Consider the following 18248-nt stretch of genomic DNA (forward strand, 5'->3'; position numbering starts at 1 on the left):
CCGGGCTTTCGGCATGGCCTGGAACTCCAGAGCTGTGAAGGGTAGGGGAGAAATGTCCAGTGTGTTCTGGATGGGCATAATGTAGAGATAGCCCTTGCCTCCCCAGCTCTTCACAAGGCTGGCCCCTGTGTATCCTTCCTCTTCAGGTGTCAACAAGTTGAGTTTCCGTTGACCTGATCCTCCTGTTTAAGTTCAAATATTAAACAAATATTTATTTTCTGCCCCTTGTTGGAAGGATCATACTCTTCAAACATGACAACTTTATAACAAACAAAAAGATTCAATACATTTCCTTTGCTTGGAGAAAAAAGTCAACTTCAATCTCTTGCTTTTTACCCATGGCTTTGTGCAGCATCCAGGCACCCTCCAGTTCTGACATCTTCAGATACGTCTCAGAAAGAATGTGTGTAATCTATGAATTTAAAGTGTGTGAGTAAGATTAGCAAATATTTATCAAATCAATGAGCTCAAGACAAATCTGTTCATTAGAGTTATTGGCAGCATTACAAAAACAATTGATATGGTTTTGGTGGCTAAGATTGGGGCTACTGTTTTCACTGGATATGCTGTTTTAGTAAAGGTTAATAATATTTTGTGCAAATTTCAGTTCTTACTTCATTAAGTGTCATACCACATACCTCATTATGGCAAGCATCCTCTGGAACATTTACAGTCCTTCTTCCTAACCCAGCTTGTAAAAGCATTAGCTCATCAGATGGTTTGGGGGTTCTCTCTGTTGGGCTGTCCAGAAGAAAGAATTGGATTGGCGTTGTTTTGGTGCCTGACCTTTTTTTAGACAATCGCGAAGGAGGCCTACACTTCTGCTTATCTTTAAATAGTCCAGGGAAAACACCTATAGAAAGAGGAGTAGATGAAATTCAAATTAATTTGAATCAGCAGTCAAACAACTGTGTGAGGAACTGAAGAGGGTAGCTGTTGTTGAAACAGCTGAGACGCATCCTTTGAACAACATCCAAACCTGGCCATATTCTTTTGAACTGCAGTCCCTGAAGGTGCCTGTGCAGGTCCACACACCGAATTGTGCTCTTGTGGTTCCTGGGATGTGTCCTGCCTGGATACCCTGGCTGAGCTTGACTAGGCATTGCACTGTCCCTGATCTTCATTGTTCATTCAGCATAATTAATTCACTGACATCATGTAACTTCTGTCGTGTTATAGGCTAAATGAATAGGTGAGCTGAATGATGATGACAGGAATACTTCCATGACGAATGCAATAAGTTGTTCCACAAACAGTATTTATATATTCTTATATGTATACAGGGAAAGCAACATAATGTAATCAAAACACATATGTTGTCTAGAGATGGCAACGCAACCTAGTAAAGATAGTTACTCATGATACATACTGTTTGGTGTTGGATTATTCAATGTAGCTCTCAGCCTGGCCACCAAATTGAGGAATGGGGAGAAATAAAGAAATATAACTGAAACAAACACCACCACAAATAAACTACTTTAACGTAATAAACATTTTAGAAAAATGTTCACCTCCTCTTTTGCGTCCGCCATTTTCTCTTACATCTATAAACGGCAAGATGAGCAGCTGGATCCACACAAAAATACAATAAGGGACAATGTGAACATGTGGCTAAGTTACCCAACATTCAAAACAGTATTTTACTGCATTGGATGTTAGCCTGCAAAATCAAATGCATTAAATCAGCGTCAATAAGAATAGCACTTTTACATGTGAAAACAATTATGTTATAATTCAGTTAGCCTAACATTAGTTGTCCAAGATGCAGTTTTTAAAGATTAAAAGTTTTAAAATGAGTGCATCAGCATCACAAGTGTTGGCTGAGGCGTTAGCTTCCTGTAATGAGAGCTGTCAATCAAGGTACAAGGATGTCCCTGTTTGAAAGTGACCAATCATAAGAGGGTCAGTGCCCTCCTTGGTTTCCGCCCCCAAATTGTCAAAAGTCATGTAGACTCGAGGGAGCACAAATCAGCTGAGCGATCAGAAATCCACTGCACGAGCAAAACAGCACTCCGCGAGCAGAAGCCCGCTGCGCGCGAGCAGGATTCCACTGTACAAGCAGAGTTAACCTATGAGAGTATGCCAGGCGCTCGCTCGCAGCTACCTGTACACCTCTCGGTTGTTGAATTTGTGCGCGAGTACTTTTATCATGCCAGCTCAAGGTTCATTTTTGCGCGTGTGAAATAACATAATGTGCTCGTGAGCATGTCTTACACGCTCATAACTTTTGACTTATAATATAACGCCATAGGTGTGATTCTGACTGAAGCAAGGAGCGAGTCTGACACAGAGACGTGCTGCCGAGCAGAGTATGAGCGGAGCGGAGTGATTCTGACTGAAGCGAGGAGCGAGTCTGACACAGAGACCTGCTGCCGAGCAGAGTATGACCGGAGCGGAGTGATTCTGACTGAAGCGAGGAGCGAGTCTGACACAGAGATGTGCTGCCGAGCAGAGTATGAGCAGAGCGTAGTGATTCTGACTGGAGCAAGATTGAGACAGAGACTTGCTGCCGAGCAGAGTATGAGCGGAGCAGAGTGATTCTGACTGGAGCGAGGAGCGAGTCTGACACAGAGACGTGCTGCCGAGCAGAGTATGAGCGGAGCAGTGTGATTCTGACTGGAGCGAGTCTGACACAGAGATGTGCTGCCGAGCAGAGTTTGAGCGGAGCGGTGTGATTCTGACTGGAGCGAGGAGCAAGTCTGACACAGAGACGTGCTGCCGAGCAGAGTATGAGCGGAGCGGTGTGATTCTGACTGGAGCGAGGAGCGAGTCTGACACAGAGATGTGCTGCCGAGCAGAGTATGAGCTTAGCGTAGTGATTCTGACTGGAGCGAGGAGCACGTCTGACACAGAGACATGCTGCTGAGCAGAGTGTGAGCGGAGCGGAGTGATTCTGACTGGAGCGAGGAGCGTGTCTGACACAGAGACAAGCTGCCGAGCAGAGTATGAGCGGAGTGGTGTGATTCTGACTGGAGCGAGGAGCGAGTCTGACACAGAGACGTGCTGCCGAGCAGAGTATGAGCGGAGTGGTGTGATTCTGACTGGAGCGAGGAGCGAGTCTGACACAGAGACACGCTGCCGAGCAGAGTATGAGCGGAGTGGTGTGATTCTGACTGGAGCGAGGAGCGAGTCTGACACAGAGACGTGCTGCCGAGCAGAGTATGAGCGGAGTGATTCTGACTGGAGCGAGGAGCAAGTCTGACACAGAGATGTGCTGCCGAGCAGAGTATGAGCGGAGCGGTGTGATTCTGACTGGAGCGAGGAGCGAGTCTGACACAGAGACGTGCTGCCGAGCAGAGTATGAGCGGAGCGGTGTGATTCTGACTGGAGCGAGGAGCGAGTCTGACACAGAGACGTGCTGCCGAGCAGAGTATGAGCGGAGTGGTGTGATTCTGACTGGAGCGAGTCTGACACAGAGACGTGCTGCCGAGCAGAGTATGAGCGGAGTGATTCTGACTGGAGCGAGGAGCGAGTCTGACACAGAGACGTGCTGCCGAGCAGAGTATGAGCGGAGCGGTGTGATTCTGACTGGAGCGAGGAGCGAGTCTGACACAGAGACGTGCTGCCGAGCAGAGTATGAGCGGAGCGGTGTGATTCTGACTGGAGCGAGGAGCGAGTCTGACACAGAGACGTGCTGCCGAGCAGAGTATGAGCGGAGTGGTGTGATTCTGACTGGAGCGAGGAGCGAGTCTGACACAGAGACGTGCTGCCGAGCAGAGTATGAGAGGAGCGTAGTGATTCTGACTGGAGCGAGGAGCAAGTCTGACACAGAGACGTGCTGCCGAGCAGAGTATGAGCGGAGCGGTGTGATTCTGACTGGAGCGAGGAGCGAGTCTGACACAGAGACGTGCTGCCGAGCAGAGTATGAGCAGAGCGGAGTGATTCTGACTGGAGCGAGGAGTGGATTTCTTTTAAGAGTCTGAGTGTCGTGGTTTTCACTCGCTCCAAGCGCGCTCCATCACGAGTACAATTCATGCCAACAGCCCATAATATAACTGCATATTCAGCAAGAATTCATGTTAAACATATCTAGCTATAGCTTGATCATATAGCATGACTGCAATAGTTGAGCGGGATGTTACGGGCTATAGGAGTTTTTCTGTTTCTTTTACTGATTTTTTTCGGGTTAAAGCATGATTTAAACAGATACAGCACATTCACACACAATCGCTTTAGCAATAATCCATTCAAACAAATGTAATCTTATGCTACTTTAGTTATGCTACTGAGGCGCCAGCAGCGGTCTCGGCCACGCCCACGCCCACAAGCACAAGCATCAAGAGCCTGTGATAACTGTGGATCTTCATCTCATCTGTCTAGAGCACAGAACTGCCCGGCCCGTGGTCAAATATGCCGCAACTGTGGTACATGCAATCATTTTGCTTCAGTCTGCCGCTCTGCTCCAGCTGTGTCAGAACAAACACCCACTATCATTCACAATGTCTACTCTGGGCCAGTCTCATTTAAAGCCTGTTCAGTGCGCCTAAATGATGTGTGTATTCCACTGCTTTTGGACACTGGTGCCAGTGAGTCTCTCCTGAATATGCACACATACAGCACTTTTTTTGGAGCACTGCCACTTTCGGCACCTTCTGCTTCACTTCACTGGATATGGCGACTCAAAGATTTACTTAGTGGGTTCCCTGCAAGTGACTGTTGGGTATAGCAACAAGATGATGCCCTGCTTTACCTTCCATGTTGCCCATCGTGGGGGCAACCTGATGGGTCTGGATTTGTTCTCGGCTCTGGGATTTTCTCTTGTTGACATGAAGGGAGCTCCGATCCTGACAGTCCCCACGCCCTGGCAGGAAAAGTGGCCATCCCTGTTTGAAGGCTTGGGCTGCCTTACTGCTTTTGCCCATCAACCCCTCCTAAACCTTTCCATTAAACCAGTCATCCAATCACTCCGACGCATTCCCTTTGCCTCTGTGATGGTGTCTCAGATGAGCTTAAGCAGCTGCTGGATGTTGACATTATTGAACCAGTGGATTCATCACCCTGGGTCTCAAACCTGGTGGTAGCTCAGAAGAAATCAGAGGCCCTACGGGTGTGTGTCGACCCGCGAGCATTGAATAAGGCAGGGATCCCAGACAGGTTCCCTCTGCATACCTCAGAAGAGCTCATTGCTTAGTTTCATGGCTCAGTGCCTCTCCACCAGGACAGCAGAAACCTCACAGCCTTTGCGACACATGCAGGCATGTTTTGCTACACACGTATGCCGTTCGGACTCAGCTCCACCCCCAGCTGTTTCCAAAAAATCATGGTGTTGGCTGGTATACCGGGGGGTGGCCATTTACCTGGATGATGTGGTTATCCATGGGCCCACCCCAGAGAGTCATGATGATCGCCTCAGCAGGGTCTTTGCAGCTCTAGCTAAACAGAAACTAACCCTCAATGTGGAAAAATGTGTTTTCTCTGCACCGACTATTGAATATGTGGGATTTCGGCTGTCGGCAGATGGCGTCACACCACTTCAATCAAATGTAGATGGCAATTCCTGAACCCAGCTCAGCTGCACAGGTCGCCTCCTTTTTGGGTATGACGGGCTACTACCTGAAGTTCCTCCCACATTATTCTGCTACCAATGCCCCACTACGACGACTGCTGCGTAAGGATGTGCCATGGGTGTGGTCACAGGCATGCTGTGATGCTGTGCATGCGCTCAAGGTGCAGCTCACCACAGCCCCAGTGTTGGCTCACTTTAATATCTCCAGCCCCACCTGGGTGACCTGCGATGCATCAGCTACAGCCATAGGAGCAGTGCTGTCACAGACCCAGCAAGTTGTTGAGAAGCCCATCGCCTGCGTCACGGGCCCTCAATCAGACAGAGCAGCGGTAGTCAGTGGGGGAACGTGAAGCATTAGCCTGCATCTGGGTCTGCAAGAGGTGGCACTTGTATCGCTATGGCCGCGCTTTCACCCTAAGGACAGGCCACCAGGCCCTGACTGCCATTACTTTCCACATCGGGGACACTGAGGCTACCCGCTGTCCCGACCATCTTTGCCAGTATAATTTTTAATCTGAAGTTCACCCCAGGCAGAGAAAATGTTGTGGCTGATCTACTGTCCAGCTCCGCTCAGCCACACCCCACCACACACACCCACACCGACACGGGAACGGGATATTGTCCAGATGTTACACACAACCCTCCAGGCCGTCGTATCATTACAACAATTGAAAGAGGCATCGGAACAGGACCTGGTCCTTTCTCAGGTCTGAGTCTATATTCTGAATGACTGGCCTCAGGGAGTACCAGAAGGGCTGGCAGCATTTTCCAGAATAAAGCATGAGCTGTCCTGCTGGAATGACACCTGTGTGGCATGTGACCTCTGCACAGTCATCCCCAGCTCCCTACGTGCACGTGTCTTGGCAATGGCTCACGGGCAATGGGCCACCTGGGTATCGTGAAGTTGAAGCAACGCTGCAGGGACCGGGTTTGGTGGCCAGGGATAGATAAAGACATTGAGGCCCTGGTGAAAGACTGTGCTGCCTGTCTATTGAGCGGTAAGACTGGTCACCAGGACCCTCCACCCTTACAACCTCTTGCTTGGCCATCGCAGCCCTGGGACCACCTGCAGCTGGACATATGTGGTGAGATACAGGGAGTTCCTCATCACCAACACTACCTAGTGGCTGTCTAGGACCTGCATTCAAAATGGCCTGAGCTCATTGCCACCAGCTCTGTGACCTCTCAAGTCATAATTAACTTAATTTACTCTCTTTTTTCCCGCTGGGGCCTTCCAAAGACTATCACTACTGACAATGGCCCACAGCTGATCTCAGCCGAGTTCACAACATACCTCAAAAACAAAGGTATTCATCACATTTGCACGGCATACTATCAGCCCCAAGCTAGTGGTGGTGTCGAACGCTTTCATCAGTCACTGAAAAACAGTCTCAGAGCACACTTGTTTCAGGGATGGAGCTTCTTACGGGTCATCCATCACACACTGCTGCACTACAAGGCCACCCAACACTCTACGACGGGGGTCTCTCCAGTTTTTCTCATGCTTGGCCGTGAGATCCACCTTCCCCTCGACAGGCTCAGCCCCCCACTGTCTCAGGAACCACTACCGAGAGTCAGGGCCTCTGTCATCCGCCAGCAGAGGAGGATGAAGCAGAAATTAAGGTCCCTGACATAAAGGCCGCAGATTGGGTCAGGGTTCGCAGGCCCCACAGAGACTCAAACTCAATATTGGCCTCATCCCTGTGTTTCTCCACAGCCTGTCCGCATTCGTTCTTACCCAGGGCACTTACAGGACTTTGTTTCAACATTTCATGTTTGAAACCCCATGGGGGGGGGGGGGGGGGGTTGTGTTCTCACACAAGTATAGTTTGATAAAGCATCGAGTTTGATTGTACTGAAAGCATTCTGTCATGACTGACCAATGTATGTGTCGACTACTGGTGTCTGAGGACAGAGAAGTTAAGTAAAATATACGATAAGTTGATGTTACTCCCTTTGTCGGTGTGATCCTTATCAAAAGTAACACCCCATCAAGGTAACGTTCTGTTTATGATGAAATGTTCTGATACTGTGTTCAGATGATTTGACACTGTAGTGTGATGTCATCAAGTTTAGACACACTTTTACAGCAGCGGGGCGTGCACGACAACTCTCACGTCCTGTGTAGACACAGACAGTGACTGCTCTATTTCAAATAAGTTATATAAGAAAAAAAAAAACTAAACCAACGGCATAACGAGATGGAAATATAGACTAGAAAATATATTTACACTTCCTCTGTCCTCCATCCATGACACTGACTCACTGCTGAGATGTCAGTTTTAATCTAAACAGCTAGATGGTTAGATGCACGATGGGCTAGTATTAACAAAATAAAATAAAACAAAATAAAATAAAGGTCTTTCCAGCATAAAGGTAATAACATTACTGTTTTTTTAATCATCTTGTCTCAGCTATAAATTTGACTGGTAAATGAATGATAAAGAACTATATTAAAACATGTTTTGAAACATTTCTTTGTCATTTGAATATTGATTTTAAAATCATAAATCATATATCAGATTTTTTTAGGCCATATGGTATCGCCCAGCCCTAAAAGCAAGTAAAGAAGGCTCCCTTTAAAATCACTTAAGTTGTCAATTAATAAAGCTCTTTTTTTACATCGTGTGAATTTTGTTGATTAGAGAACTTGAGTTTAATCGTGAGGACGGTTTATTAATCCGTCCATACTTTAGAGTTTTAAAGATTTAGCTAAATCATGCAGGTTTAATTTCTTTCTTTCTTGTTTTAGGCTAATCTCATTTTATCATCAGTGTTTATGTGATTTTCAAACAGTATTTGTCATACGCTGTTAACTCTTTGCGAGAGAAACAATCACTCAGCATCAGCAGACAGTTTAGATGAAATATTATGATAACTCTATAACAGACTCATTCAATGAAATCAAGAGCATTTCTACCTTATTAACACGTTTACTCTAGTTCACTGTACATTAAGTATTAAGCAGCAGAGTTGAAATACAAGGAATTCCCAAATATATAAAACTCCTGAAAAATAAATGCATATAGTTTGTTCACTTGAATTTAAATCTTGGAAAAGTAGAACTGAATAGCTTATACCATAATAATGATTTCTAATAAATGTTCACATAACCTGTGCTTTCATGCTTGTGCTGAAATCATAATTAGGCTAATTAGGCCTAAATAATGGGAACAAAATTATACAGTGTTTCACGTTTTACTAAACATGCAACAATTTCTTAATCAGTGTACAGACAAATGTCTTTTTCCCAAGAAATTATCTGTCAAAATAAAAGACAGGTAACGAATAACAAACATTCAACATTCTTCTCATTCTCATGTCTCTTCCTGGTATAAGTGTAGAGCTGCTGTTCAACACAACACTTCAGAGGAAGACAAAGACAGAAGTACAAACATTTAGGTGAGCATTTCATCTTTCTCTAGTTGTTTTCATGTATGACTGTCATCTTATGATGTGTCATTGGTCACGTTGTGCTTATTTAATGCCGTACTGAAGTTGTTTTGATGGTTTAAACTTTAAAACAGATGATCAAGTGTGTCTTTGTCAGTGAATCACAGAAAGATTCAGATTCTGGTACTGTTGTCACATGGTGTGAAATCACTGTTTCTCATTTTATCATCAGTGTTTATGTGATTTTCAAACAGTATTTGTCATACGCTGTTAACTCTTTGCGAGAGAAACTATCACCCAGCATCAGCAAACAGTTTAGATGAAATATTATGATAACTCTATAACAGACTCATTCAATGAAATCAAGAGCATTTCTACCTTATTAACACGTTTACTCTAGTTCACTGTACATTAAGTATTAAACAGCAGAGTTGAAATACAAGGAATTCCCAAATATATAAAACTCCTGAAAAGTGTTCATAAATGCATATAGTTTGTTCACTTGAATTTAAATCTTGGAAAAGTAGAACTGAATAGCTTATACCATAATAATGATTTCTAATAAATTCTCACATAACCTGTGCTGAAATCAACTGAAGTTTAGAGACATTTATCTGACGGAAAGTAACCCTGAAACATGATGAAACATGATTCAGAGATATAAAGCTGCTTTCTGGAAACCCCTCCAGCTGTAAACTGAGCTTCAGCACAGTCAAACTGGTTTAATTTGTTTTCCTGAAGTGTTTGTGGTTTAACTGTGGTTCTGAATATGAACATCTGCAGTGGTTTCAAAGTCACCAGATATTGATATTAACTCACAGCAAATAATTTTTCTTCCCCCACAAATATCAGAAGCAGTAAGAACATATTGATGGATCATTTCTGCTCATTCTTTCCATGTTTTACTATGGAGCGGGGTCTGCCCTGTGTCTTCTAAAGTCAAGGATGATTTTAATTGTTTTGGTGGTGTTAAGTGTCAGGTTATTAGCTGAACAGCACTCTGACAGTCTCAGGATCTCATATCTATAGGCGTATATTAAAATATATATGTAACTAGCTTTCTAATCTTTTGTATTCTATCTTTTCTTTTCATTTATTAAACAATGAACAAAAGCAAAACAAGAACTATAACGCTAGATTGCTCTATTTTTTATATTCTATCTGTTTTCTTTTTATTTATTATAGAAACTAAAATTAATAATGAATTAATATTTTAAAATATACCACTAAATTCTTCATACAGTTGACTGCTAGTAAAATTGATAAAAAATTGGGACCAAAAATTGGTTGTTTAGTTCACACAAAAATAAAAATTCTGTTATTAGCAATGCAACTGAAATGTTCCCAAGTTTAGAAACATAGCAAGGATATCTCTGAATTAATCCATGTCACATCAGTGGTTCATCCGCATTTATACAAAGCTACAAAAATACTTTTTGTGCGCCAAAAATTCAACAATTTGTCTCCTCATCACCCTGGCGCCATTTTGGAGAATATCTGATGGACCTATTGCTGTTCTGTGTCACGTGATGACCTTATGCAGGGTCAGACAGCTCTCAGATTCCATCAAAAAACATCTTAATTTATGTTCTGAAGATGAATGGAGGTCTTCCAGGTTTGAGACGACATGAGGGTGAGTAATTAATGACATAATTTTAATTTTTGGGTGAACTAACCCTTTACGTGTTATCTGACATTATCAAGGTTAATTTTTTTTGTTTATCTGATTTCTTGTCATCTGTTATTACAATTTTCTAAACAATAGGAAATAAACTGCGATAATGTAAGAAATGTTGAAGCTTTCTGTATTCATTTTGGGTTGACTGTATGTCATAGTATTAATTGTACACATGAAAAAATGAAATGTAAAACATGTTTTTTAATATATATGGTTTATAAATGTAATTTATGGGAAACATGGTATGCACGTATATTTTGAATATGTAACTTATTGTCAGGTGAGGCAAAGGTAGAAGGACTAAAAAATTTAAAGATTATTTTTTTATTTTATAAGAGTTAAAAAAATAAACAAATACAAATATTACACTCAAGAAAAAACAATCCATGAAAGCAGTTGCAGGACTGACAGAAACCCTTAATGGGAAACCATCCACAATAAACTAGCTCTAACTTGTGTAACATAGGAGGCACGAAAGGCAGAGGATCCAAATGCAGCACGTTTTAATGGCAAAAGATAGAGGACACTGGAGAAAACACAGAGCAGAATCAGGGATAAAGGCAAACAAGGTATACATCCAAACATCGACTGACAAACAAGGACTGAAACAATAAACAAAGTAGTTATGCAATGAGTGAACCCAATTAACTAATGAGTAATTATGGAAACTAACAAGAGAATGGGTTTGGGAGATTTAGTGTCCATGGTAACAAACAATGGAGCAGAGCAGCAGGGAACATGAGGGGAACAGAACAGGAGGAGGGATGGAGGACCAAGTCCATGAGGGAACTGAGGACTGAGGCAAACCCGGTGTTCTGTCGATTTGTCCTACCCTGTCAGATTTTCAGTGGGTAGTACAATTCGACAACAAAAAATGCTACTGTACAGTTATGGTTTATTAACGTCTACACCTACCATAACCCTAAACCTACAGTAATGCAGATACATTAAATATTGTTGTTTAGCATGATAAAAAGGACGCGATATTGATGTGCGCATGCGCAGTAAACCTGGGTAGGAAAAACTGACGGGTAGGATAAAATATCAGGACGCCAGCAGATCAGGATGCCGGGGTGGAGCCAAGGACCACCAGGACAGAGCAGACAGGACTGAAAATCCCCATGGCAAAGCAGATGACCACAGAGCAGATGGGATCAAAGACCCCCACAGCAGAGCAGTTGGGATCGAGGACCCTCACTGCATAGCAGATGACCACCACAGTAGAGCAGATGGGACAGAAAATCGCCATGGTGGAGCAGATGACCACCAGGGTGGAGCTGATGGAGCAGGGAACAGGCTGTACTGGAACAAAGAGCACAGAGCAGTTATCAATGGTCTCTGTGACTGAAACAGGACAGACAGTGAGTTCATAAACCATCTCCTTGGCCGTAACAAGGACAGTCAGAGAGTTAACTTTGCCTCTTTGGCCATGCCTAAACAGGCAAAGAGCTGGAAGATGGCCTCCTTGGCTGTGACAGGACAGGCTGAGAATTTTAGAGATATCCTCCTTGGCTGTGACAGGACAATCAGGGGATTTACAAACAGACTCCATAGCCGTGGTTGGATGGGCAGAGAGTTCAAAGTTAGACACCACTTCCTCTGGAGGTTCAGCAGCGCAAGCTGCCACTTCGGGAGGAGCCACCAGACACTGCTGCTTTTGGCCCAAACATATAGAATTGCGACTGCCATTACATGGAGCATCTGAACATTCTCTGTGATTACCAGTCTTGAGGCCCTTGGGATGCCTGGTTGACGTGAAGAGGCTCTGGAAGGGTGGGTATGAAGGGGCGAGACTCTGGAAGGGTGGCCATCTTGGGACAGGACTCTGGAACGGCGGCCATTTTGTAAAGAGATTCTGGACTTGAGAGTGCTGAAAACACAGGTGTGGGCCAAGCTCCACGGCCACTGAAGCTTGTTGATGTTGAAAAATTCTTTGGTTAAGATCCACACAGATACAGAGCAATATTTATATACTAAGCTCCACCTGGACTCACCCACTGGCATCAGTCAGCCAATGTTCTCATCCAATACACACTATAAAAGCATTCCATTAACATTGTATCATTCAATAGGGCAAAATGACGGTAAACCACAAATTCCTCTACATAGAATTCTCCGAAATCAGCGAAACACATCTTTTAAATAGGCGCTGTCTTTATAAATAAACCACAGATTTGAGTTTTAGGAAACTACATTCTCGCCTGTAATACTTGATCCGAATAAATGGTGGTTGAAATCACAATGCTGCGTGAACTCAACCAATCAGGATGTTTAGAGCCCAAGTCCCGCCCACGAAAGTTCTGGAACTTTCAAATAGTACTACCTCACCAGGAGGGACTTTCTGAGGGGCATTTTTTTACCCGGAACTTTATTTAGATCCTGTTTCCTGCGGTGGAAACACACAGAGTACCAGGCCAAAATCCCTAGTTCCTGGGTAAAGTTCCTGCGGTGGAAACGCGGATTCTGATAAATGGACCAGAGAAAACTTAGAGGATGACGAAAAGACACGGAAGACAGAGGATCCAAATGCAGCAGGTTTTAATGGCAAAAGACAAGGACACGGGAGAAAACACAGAGCTGAAACCAGGAGACCAGGACAAAGGCAAACAAGGTATATATCTAAACATAGACTGACAAACAAAGAATGAAACACAGGGGTATTTAAACACTGAGTGGAACCAACAGGGCTGGGAAGGTTACTTTTAAAATGTATTTCACTACAGATTACAAAATACAAGCTTTAAAAAGTAATCAGTAACGTATTTCGTTAGATTACTCAGGTTTAGTAACTTAATCAAAATATTTTAGAATACTTTGAAATACTTAAGTTTTGTAACACAAAGGAACATATTAACTTAATGTCCTGTTTTTATGCTTTTCCAACTATAGAAGTGACATCTACCTGTCATAAGATTTGTGTTTTCTTTGCATGTTATTTTTAACAGCATCAGTTTTCCACAGATTTTCTATTAACAATTACCATTTTTGTCAATTAAATCCTCCGATCAATAAATGTTAAATTCAACTTGAAAACAATGAATGGGATTCTGTGCTGTTTCATGCTGCATTCCATGCTTCAAAATGAGTCCAGACACACCAAACACAGAATAAAAGTAGCCAAAACAACTGGCACAGTTGTCCAAGGATTGTTTAATTAAACAATTTGAAGTAAAAACGGAATGGTCTGATTTTACCTTTGTGAATGAGACACAAATGTCACTCTCTGACAACAGGACTAATGGAACAGCAAGTATTTAAAGGCTGCTGCCCCTTTAAAACTGAATGTATGGTTTCAATATAATAATGCACAGGATATTTCTTTCTCCACTGTATAGGTTCACTTAAGAAACACTTCAAGTTCATCTTTAAAGCATGTAAAGTTATCGTTTGACTTTATACACTTATTTCATTCATGATTCGTATGGATCTGTTAACTGAATGCAAAGAGTGAATTCGAGGAGAATTTTTTTCTCCCCAGCCCTGGGAACCAATTAACTAATGGGTAATTATGGAAACTAACAAGAGAATGGGTGTTGCAAAATTAGCATCCCTGGTAACAAACAACGGAGCAGAGCAGCAGAGAACATATATAAATCTATATTTATATTAAATATATTAAAAGTCTTTGAACATAGAGACCAGAAACAGACAGGACCGTGACAGGAGGGTAATGAGGGAGAATATGTGCGGCGAATAAATTCATGTAACAAAAAGGGTGGGGTTTAGACAATGGATAGCACAGCATGACATGTAGAAACAAACAAAACCAAAATATCTGCATTTGTCAGTTAATCAACCTGAACAGAGAAACATCAGTGCCTTTGTAACAATGGGGTCTCCCATGATACTAAATCTCTGTTTCGTTTAAAAAAAAAAACAAAAAAACACTTGCATTACCTTGATCTATGAACGAGTGTCCGGATGATGATTAATGTCTTGATGGTTTAACAGTTCGATGATGTTGGAGTTATGATGGAGTTCTTCTAGGTGAAAGAGTCATGTACCATTTGGATCAATCAAACACACAATTGTTCATTAGATTCGTCAAATCAATTATTCATTATAGTAAGAAATAATCACAGACCCCTCACCCAGTAAACACACTGGGTGCCAGGATGTCTGTGAACGACCCCAGGCCCCTTGTTACCATGGCAACCACAACACCTCAGCCAGTCCAGATACATTTTATTACCTACAGTAGGTGGCCAACCAAAATGATGGTTCTACAAGAAAAGTGCATTTGCAGCCTTTGACCGCTGAGTGGACCTTTTAACCACAAGTTATCAAACAAGCGCATCACAGCACATTTTCAAAAATAGACGTCAGTTTTGCCTCCTGATGTGTTACATTTGACGGCTTCAGTCACGGAAAATGAAAGAAAAACACTGTAGTTAAAATATTTAATATCCACAGATGAAAGTGGATTTCTTATTTCTTAGAATGAATTCAATTAGGATAAATGTTAAGCCTGTGCCTGAGCCTGTACTTATATTTTCTCTAAGCTACATAACAAATAACAAAGTAGTGTATGTAAAAATGCATGTTGTTTTATTAAAGGAATTTTAAAATACAAATTAAAATATAGGCCTAATATGTGAGAATTTTTTGCATATTAATTCATGTACCTCACTAAAATAGGCTACCACTTTTAATGCTCCGATGCAAAGTCAACCACAATTTCTTTAGAATAATATAACACATAATTAATATAATATAAATAATACTGCACACCCTTTAAATGTGAAATCTAAAATATGGTGTAATACCCTAGAGAATAGGTTTGACATTTATCCTGCTTGAATTTGTTCTAAGAAACACACATAACTTCATAAACACTAAACTTTCATCTGTGAATATTAAATATTTTAACTACAGTGTTTTTCTTTCATTTTCCCCGACTGCAGTCAAATATAACAAATCGTTGAGGCAAAGCTGACGTCTATATGCAATTTTTTTTTTAAAGATATGTCATTTTTAATCATAATTTCATCATTCATATCACCTTTGTTTACATGAGCCAAAATATTGCTGCTAATTTTGCTAATTGATTATGAAGTGTAAAAATACACTCACCTGAAGGATTATTAGGAACACCTGTTCAATTTCTCATTAATGCAATTATCTAATCAACCAATCACATGGCAGTTGCTTCAATGCATTTAAGGGTGGGGTCCTGGTCAAGACAATCTCCTGAACTCCAAACTGAATGTCAGAATGGGATAGAAAGGTGATTTAAGCAATTTTGAGCGTGGCATGGTTGTTGGTGCCAGACGGGCCGGTCTGAGTATTTCACAATCTGCTCAGTTACTGGGATTTTCACACGCAACCATTTCTAGGGTTTACAAAGAATGGTGTGAAAAGGGAAAAACATCCAGTATGCAGCAGTCCTGTGGGCGAAAATGCCTTGTTGATGCTAGAGGTCAGAGGAGAATGGGCCGACTGATTCAAGCTGATAGAAGAGCAACTTTGACTGAAATAACCACTCGTTACAACCGAGGTATGCAGCAAAGCATTTGTGCAGCCACAACATGCACAACCTCGAGATGGATGGGCTACAACAGCAGAAGACCCCACCGGGTACCACTCATCTCCACTACAAATAGGAAAAAGAGGCTACAATTTGCATGAGCTCACCAAAATAGGACAGTTGAAGACTGGAAAAATGTTGCCTGGTCTGATAAGTCTCGATTTCTGTTGAGACATTCAGATGGTAGAGTCAGAATTTGGCGTAAACAGAATGAGAACATGGATCCATCATGCCTTGCTACCACTGTGCAGGCTGCTGGTGGTGGTGTAATGGTGTGGGGATGTTTTCTTGGCACACTTTAGGCCCCTTAGTGCCAATTGGGCATCGTTTTCTTGGCACACTTTAGGCCCCTTAGTGCCAATTGGGCATCGTTTTAATGTCACAGCCTACCTGAGCATTGTTTCTGACCATGTCCATCCCTTTATGACCACCATGTACCCATCCTATTTTTTAAAGCCATTTGGTTTACGAGGGCACAGGAATTGTCTTGTGTTTACAATTGACCATGTTTACATTGTAATACCTATTTCAGATATTTATAAACCATATACAAGAACACACACACACAGGGTTACCAAACGTCCCGGTTTCCTGTTGCTGAAACAGAACATGTATGTGTAGGAAACAGTCACGGCTCGTATCAATATTTTATATGCACTTATGAGAGAGGGAAAGCAGTTATATTAGGCGCGTTCGACTTGAAGCAGCGCTGCACAGAATGATCACATGTATGACATCAAAGTACCGCGAGAGGGATTCGAATGCATTGGATCCGTGTGCTCTCTTATCGCTCTCGCGGTACTTTAATGTCATACAGTGATCCTTCTGTGCAGCGGGGCTTCAAGTCGAACGCGTATATCTTCGTGCGATTGCTTCTGGAATTCGCAGGTTGTAAAATCGTGTCGTATATCATCTCGTCCGTACGATTTTCAGATAAACTCACTCGTGCCGTGTGCTTGGACATACGATCTTCTGACCATCTGAATTCGCACCGTGTACGCCCGCCTTTAGTCTATCACCCTAATAAGTGCGACAAAACCAATAAAACCTTTTACAAACGAGGCATTTGTTGCATCCATTGGGGTCATAATTACTGATTAAAATGATTTATACTGTCTTTTTACGCATTGCGTTGCTTATCGTGCTGCATAAACATAAAACCATGTCTTCATTTGTGATCTGAGAAATAACAAACAACAAGCCTAATCTATTTCTTAAAACTGGCATTTGAATCATTAGTGGAAAATTATTTTAATATAAAAAACATACTTACAGGCTGGGAGTAAGAAGCACCAGACTATCCTTGCAAATTTTGAACTGCCTAACTTTATAGATACAGCCGTTGTGCCACAGACACACTGCAGGCTACTGGTTCAGGAAACAGTCCTCCATAGAATGCACAGCAGACATCTGAATATTTGGGTTGAGCTGTTCTGGAACAGTGTTGAAATAAAACTTAATTACTAAATTCTATTTGTGTCTTTTTTTGGGAGGCCAAACTAAGTATTTTCGCTTTCACAATTAAACACAACATGGCAGTGGCGGCAAAAGAGAGAATAAAAGTTAAGCCTTCTTTCTTTGCGTGAATATATTTGGGTGGTGTTAAGCAAATCTTCCCATATAGTGACGTAGAAATGTGGGGCATGTTAGAACGAGACATTTTATAAAGAATATCCCTTTGGATTTGAGAGTTTAGTCTTTGCAGCTTTACAGATCTTTATGCATCAGGAGTGTATATCACTCAAAAAAGAAATAAATGTTTGTTTTTTTTGTTTTCTTTTACTACAGACATGAAATTTAAACCCATTGAAATCGCAGCCCTAGGGAGACCTCTGTTTCCTGGTATGCTGTATGACTGCCGTGAAGATTCCTTCATTCCAGGTACCTTTCCTACTTAAAAAATGCTTTTTGTTTCATTTTTTTTTTTTTTTTACTAATTTTAAATCCACAAAAAAAAATTACGGGAACATTTTATAGTGATTTTCATTAATAATTATATTAATTAAACATTATGATATTTAACAGCTCATTGATTAATATTGTTACACTTGAATAAGAAGCTGTTTGTCACTGGTACAACAGTTATTTCTGTAAGAAATATGAAAACATTTAGATTGGAATCACTCTTTTGCATTTACACCTGA

At 42.0% G+C, this 18248-nt stretch overlaps 1 protein-coding gene across 1 annotated transcript in view; it reads left to right on the forward strand.

Annotated features, from left to right (window-relative positions):
• Window positions 1–8883: 8883 nt before the first annotated feature.
• Window positions 8884–18248, forward strand: part of LOC132099176 (stonustoxin subunit beta-like) — a 30932-nt gene continuing 21567 nt past the window's right edge. The window contains exons 1-2 of the mRNA XM_059505627.1: window positions 8884–8908; window positions 17893–17985. Coding sequence (XP_059361610.1) covers window positions 17895–17985 — 91 coding nt within the window. The 5' untranslated portion in view covers window positions 8884–8908; window positions 17893–17894. The remainder of the gene's footprint in view (window positions 8909–17892; window positions 17986–18248) is intronic.

The sequence above is a fragment of the Carassius carassius genome, chromosome 22, assembly GCF_963082965.1.
Source record: "Carassius carassius chromosome 22, fCarCar2.1, whole genome shotgun sequence".
Lineage (NCBI taxonomy): Eukaryota > Metazoa > Chordata > Actinopteri > Cypriniformes > Cyprinidae > Carassius > Carassius carassius.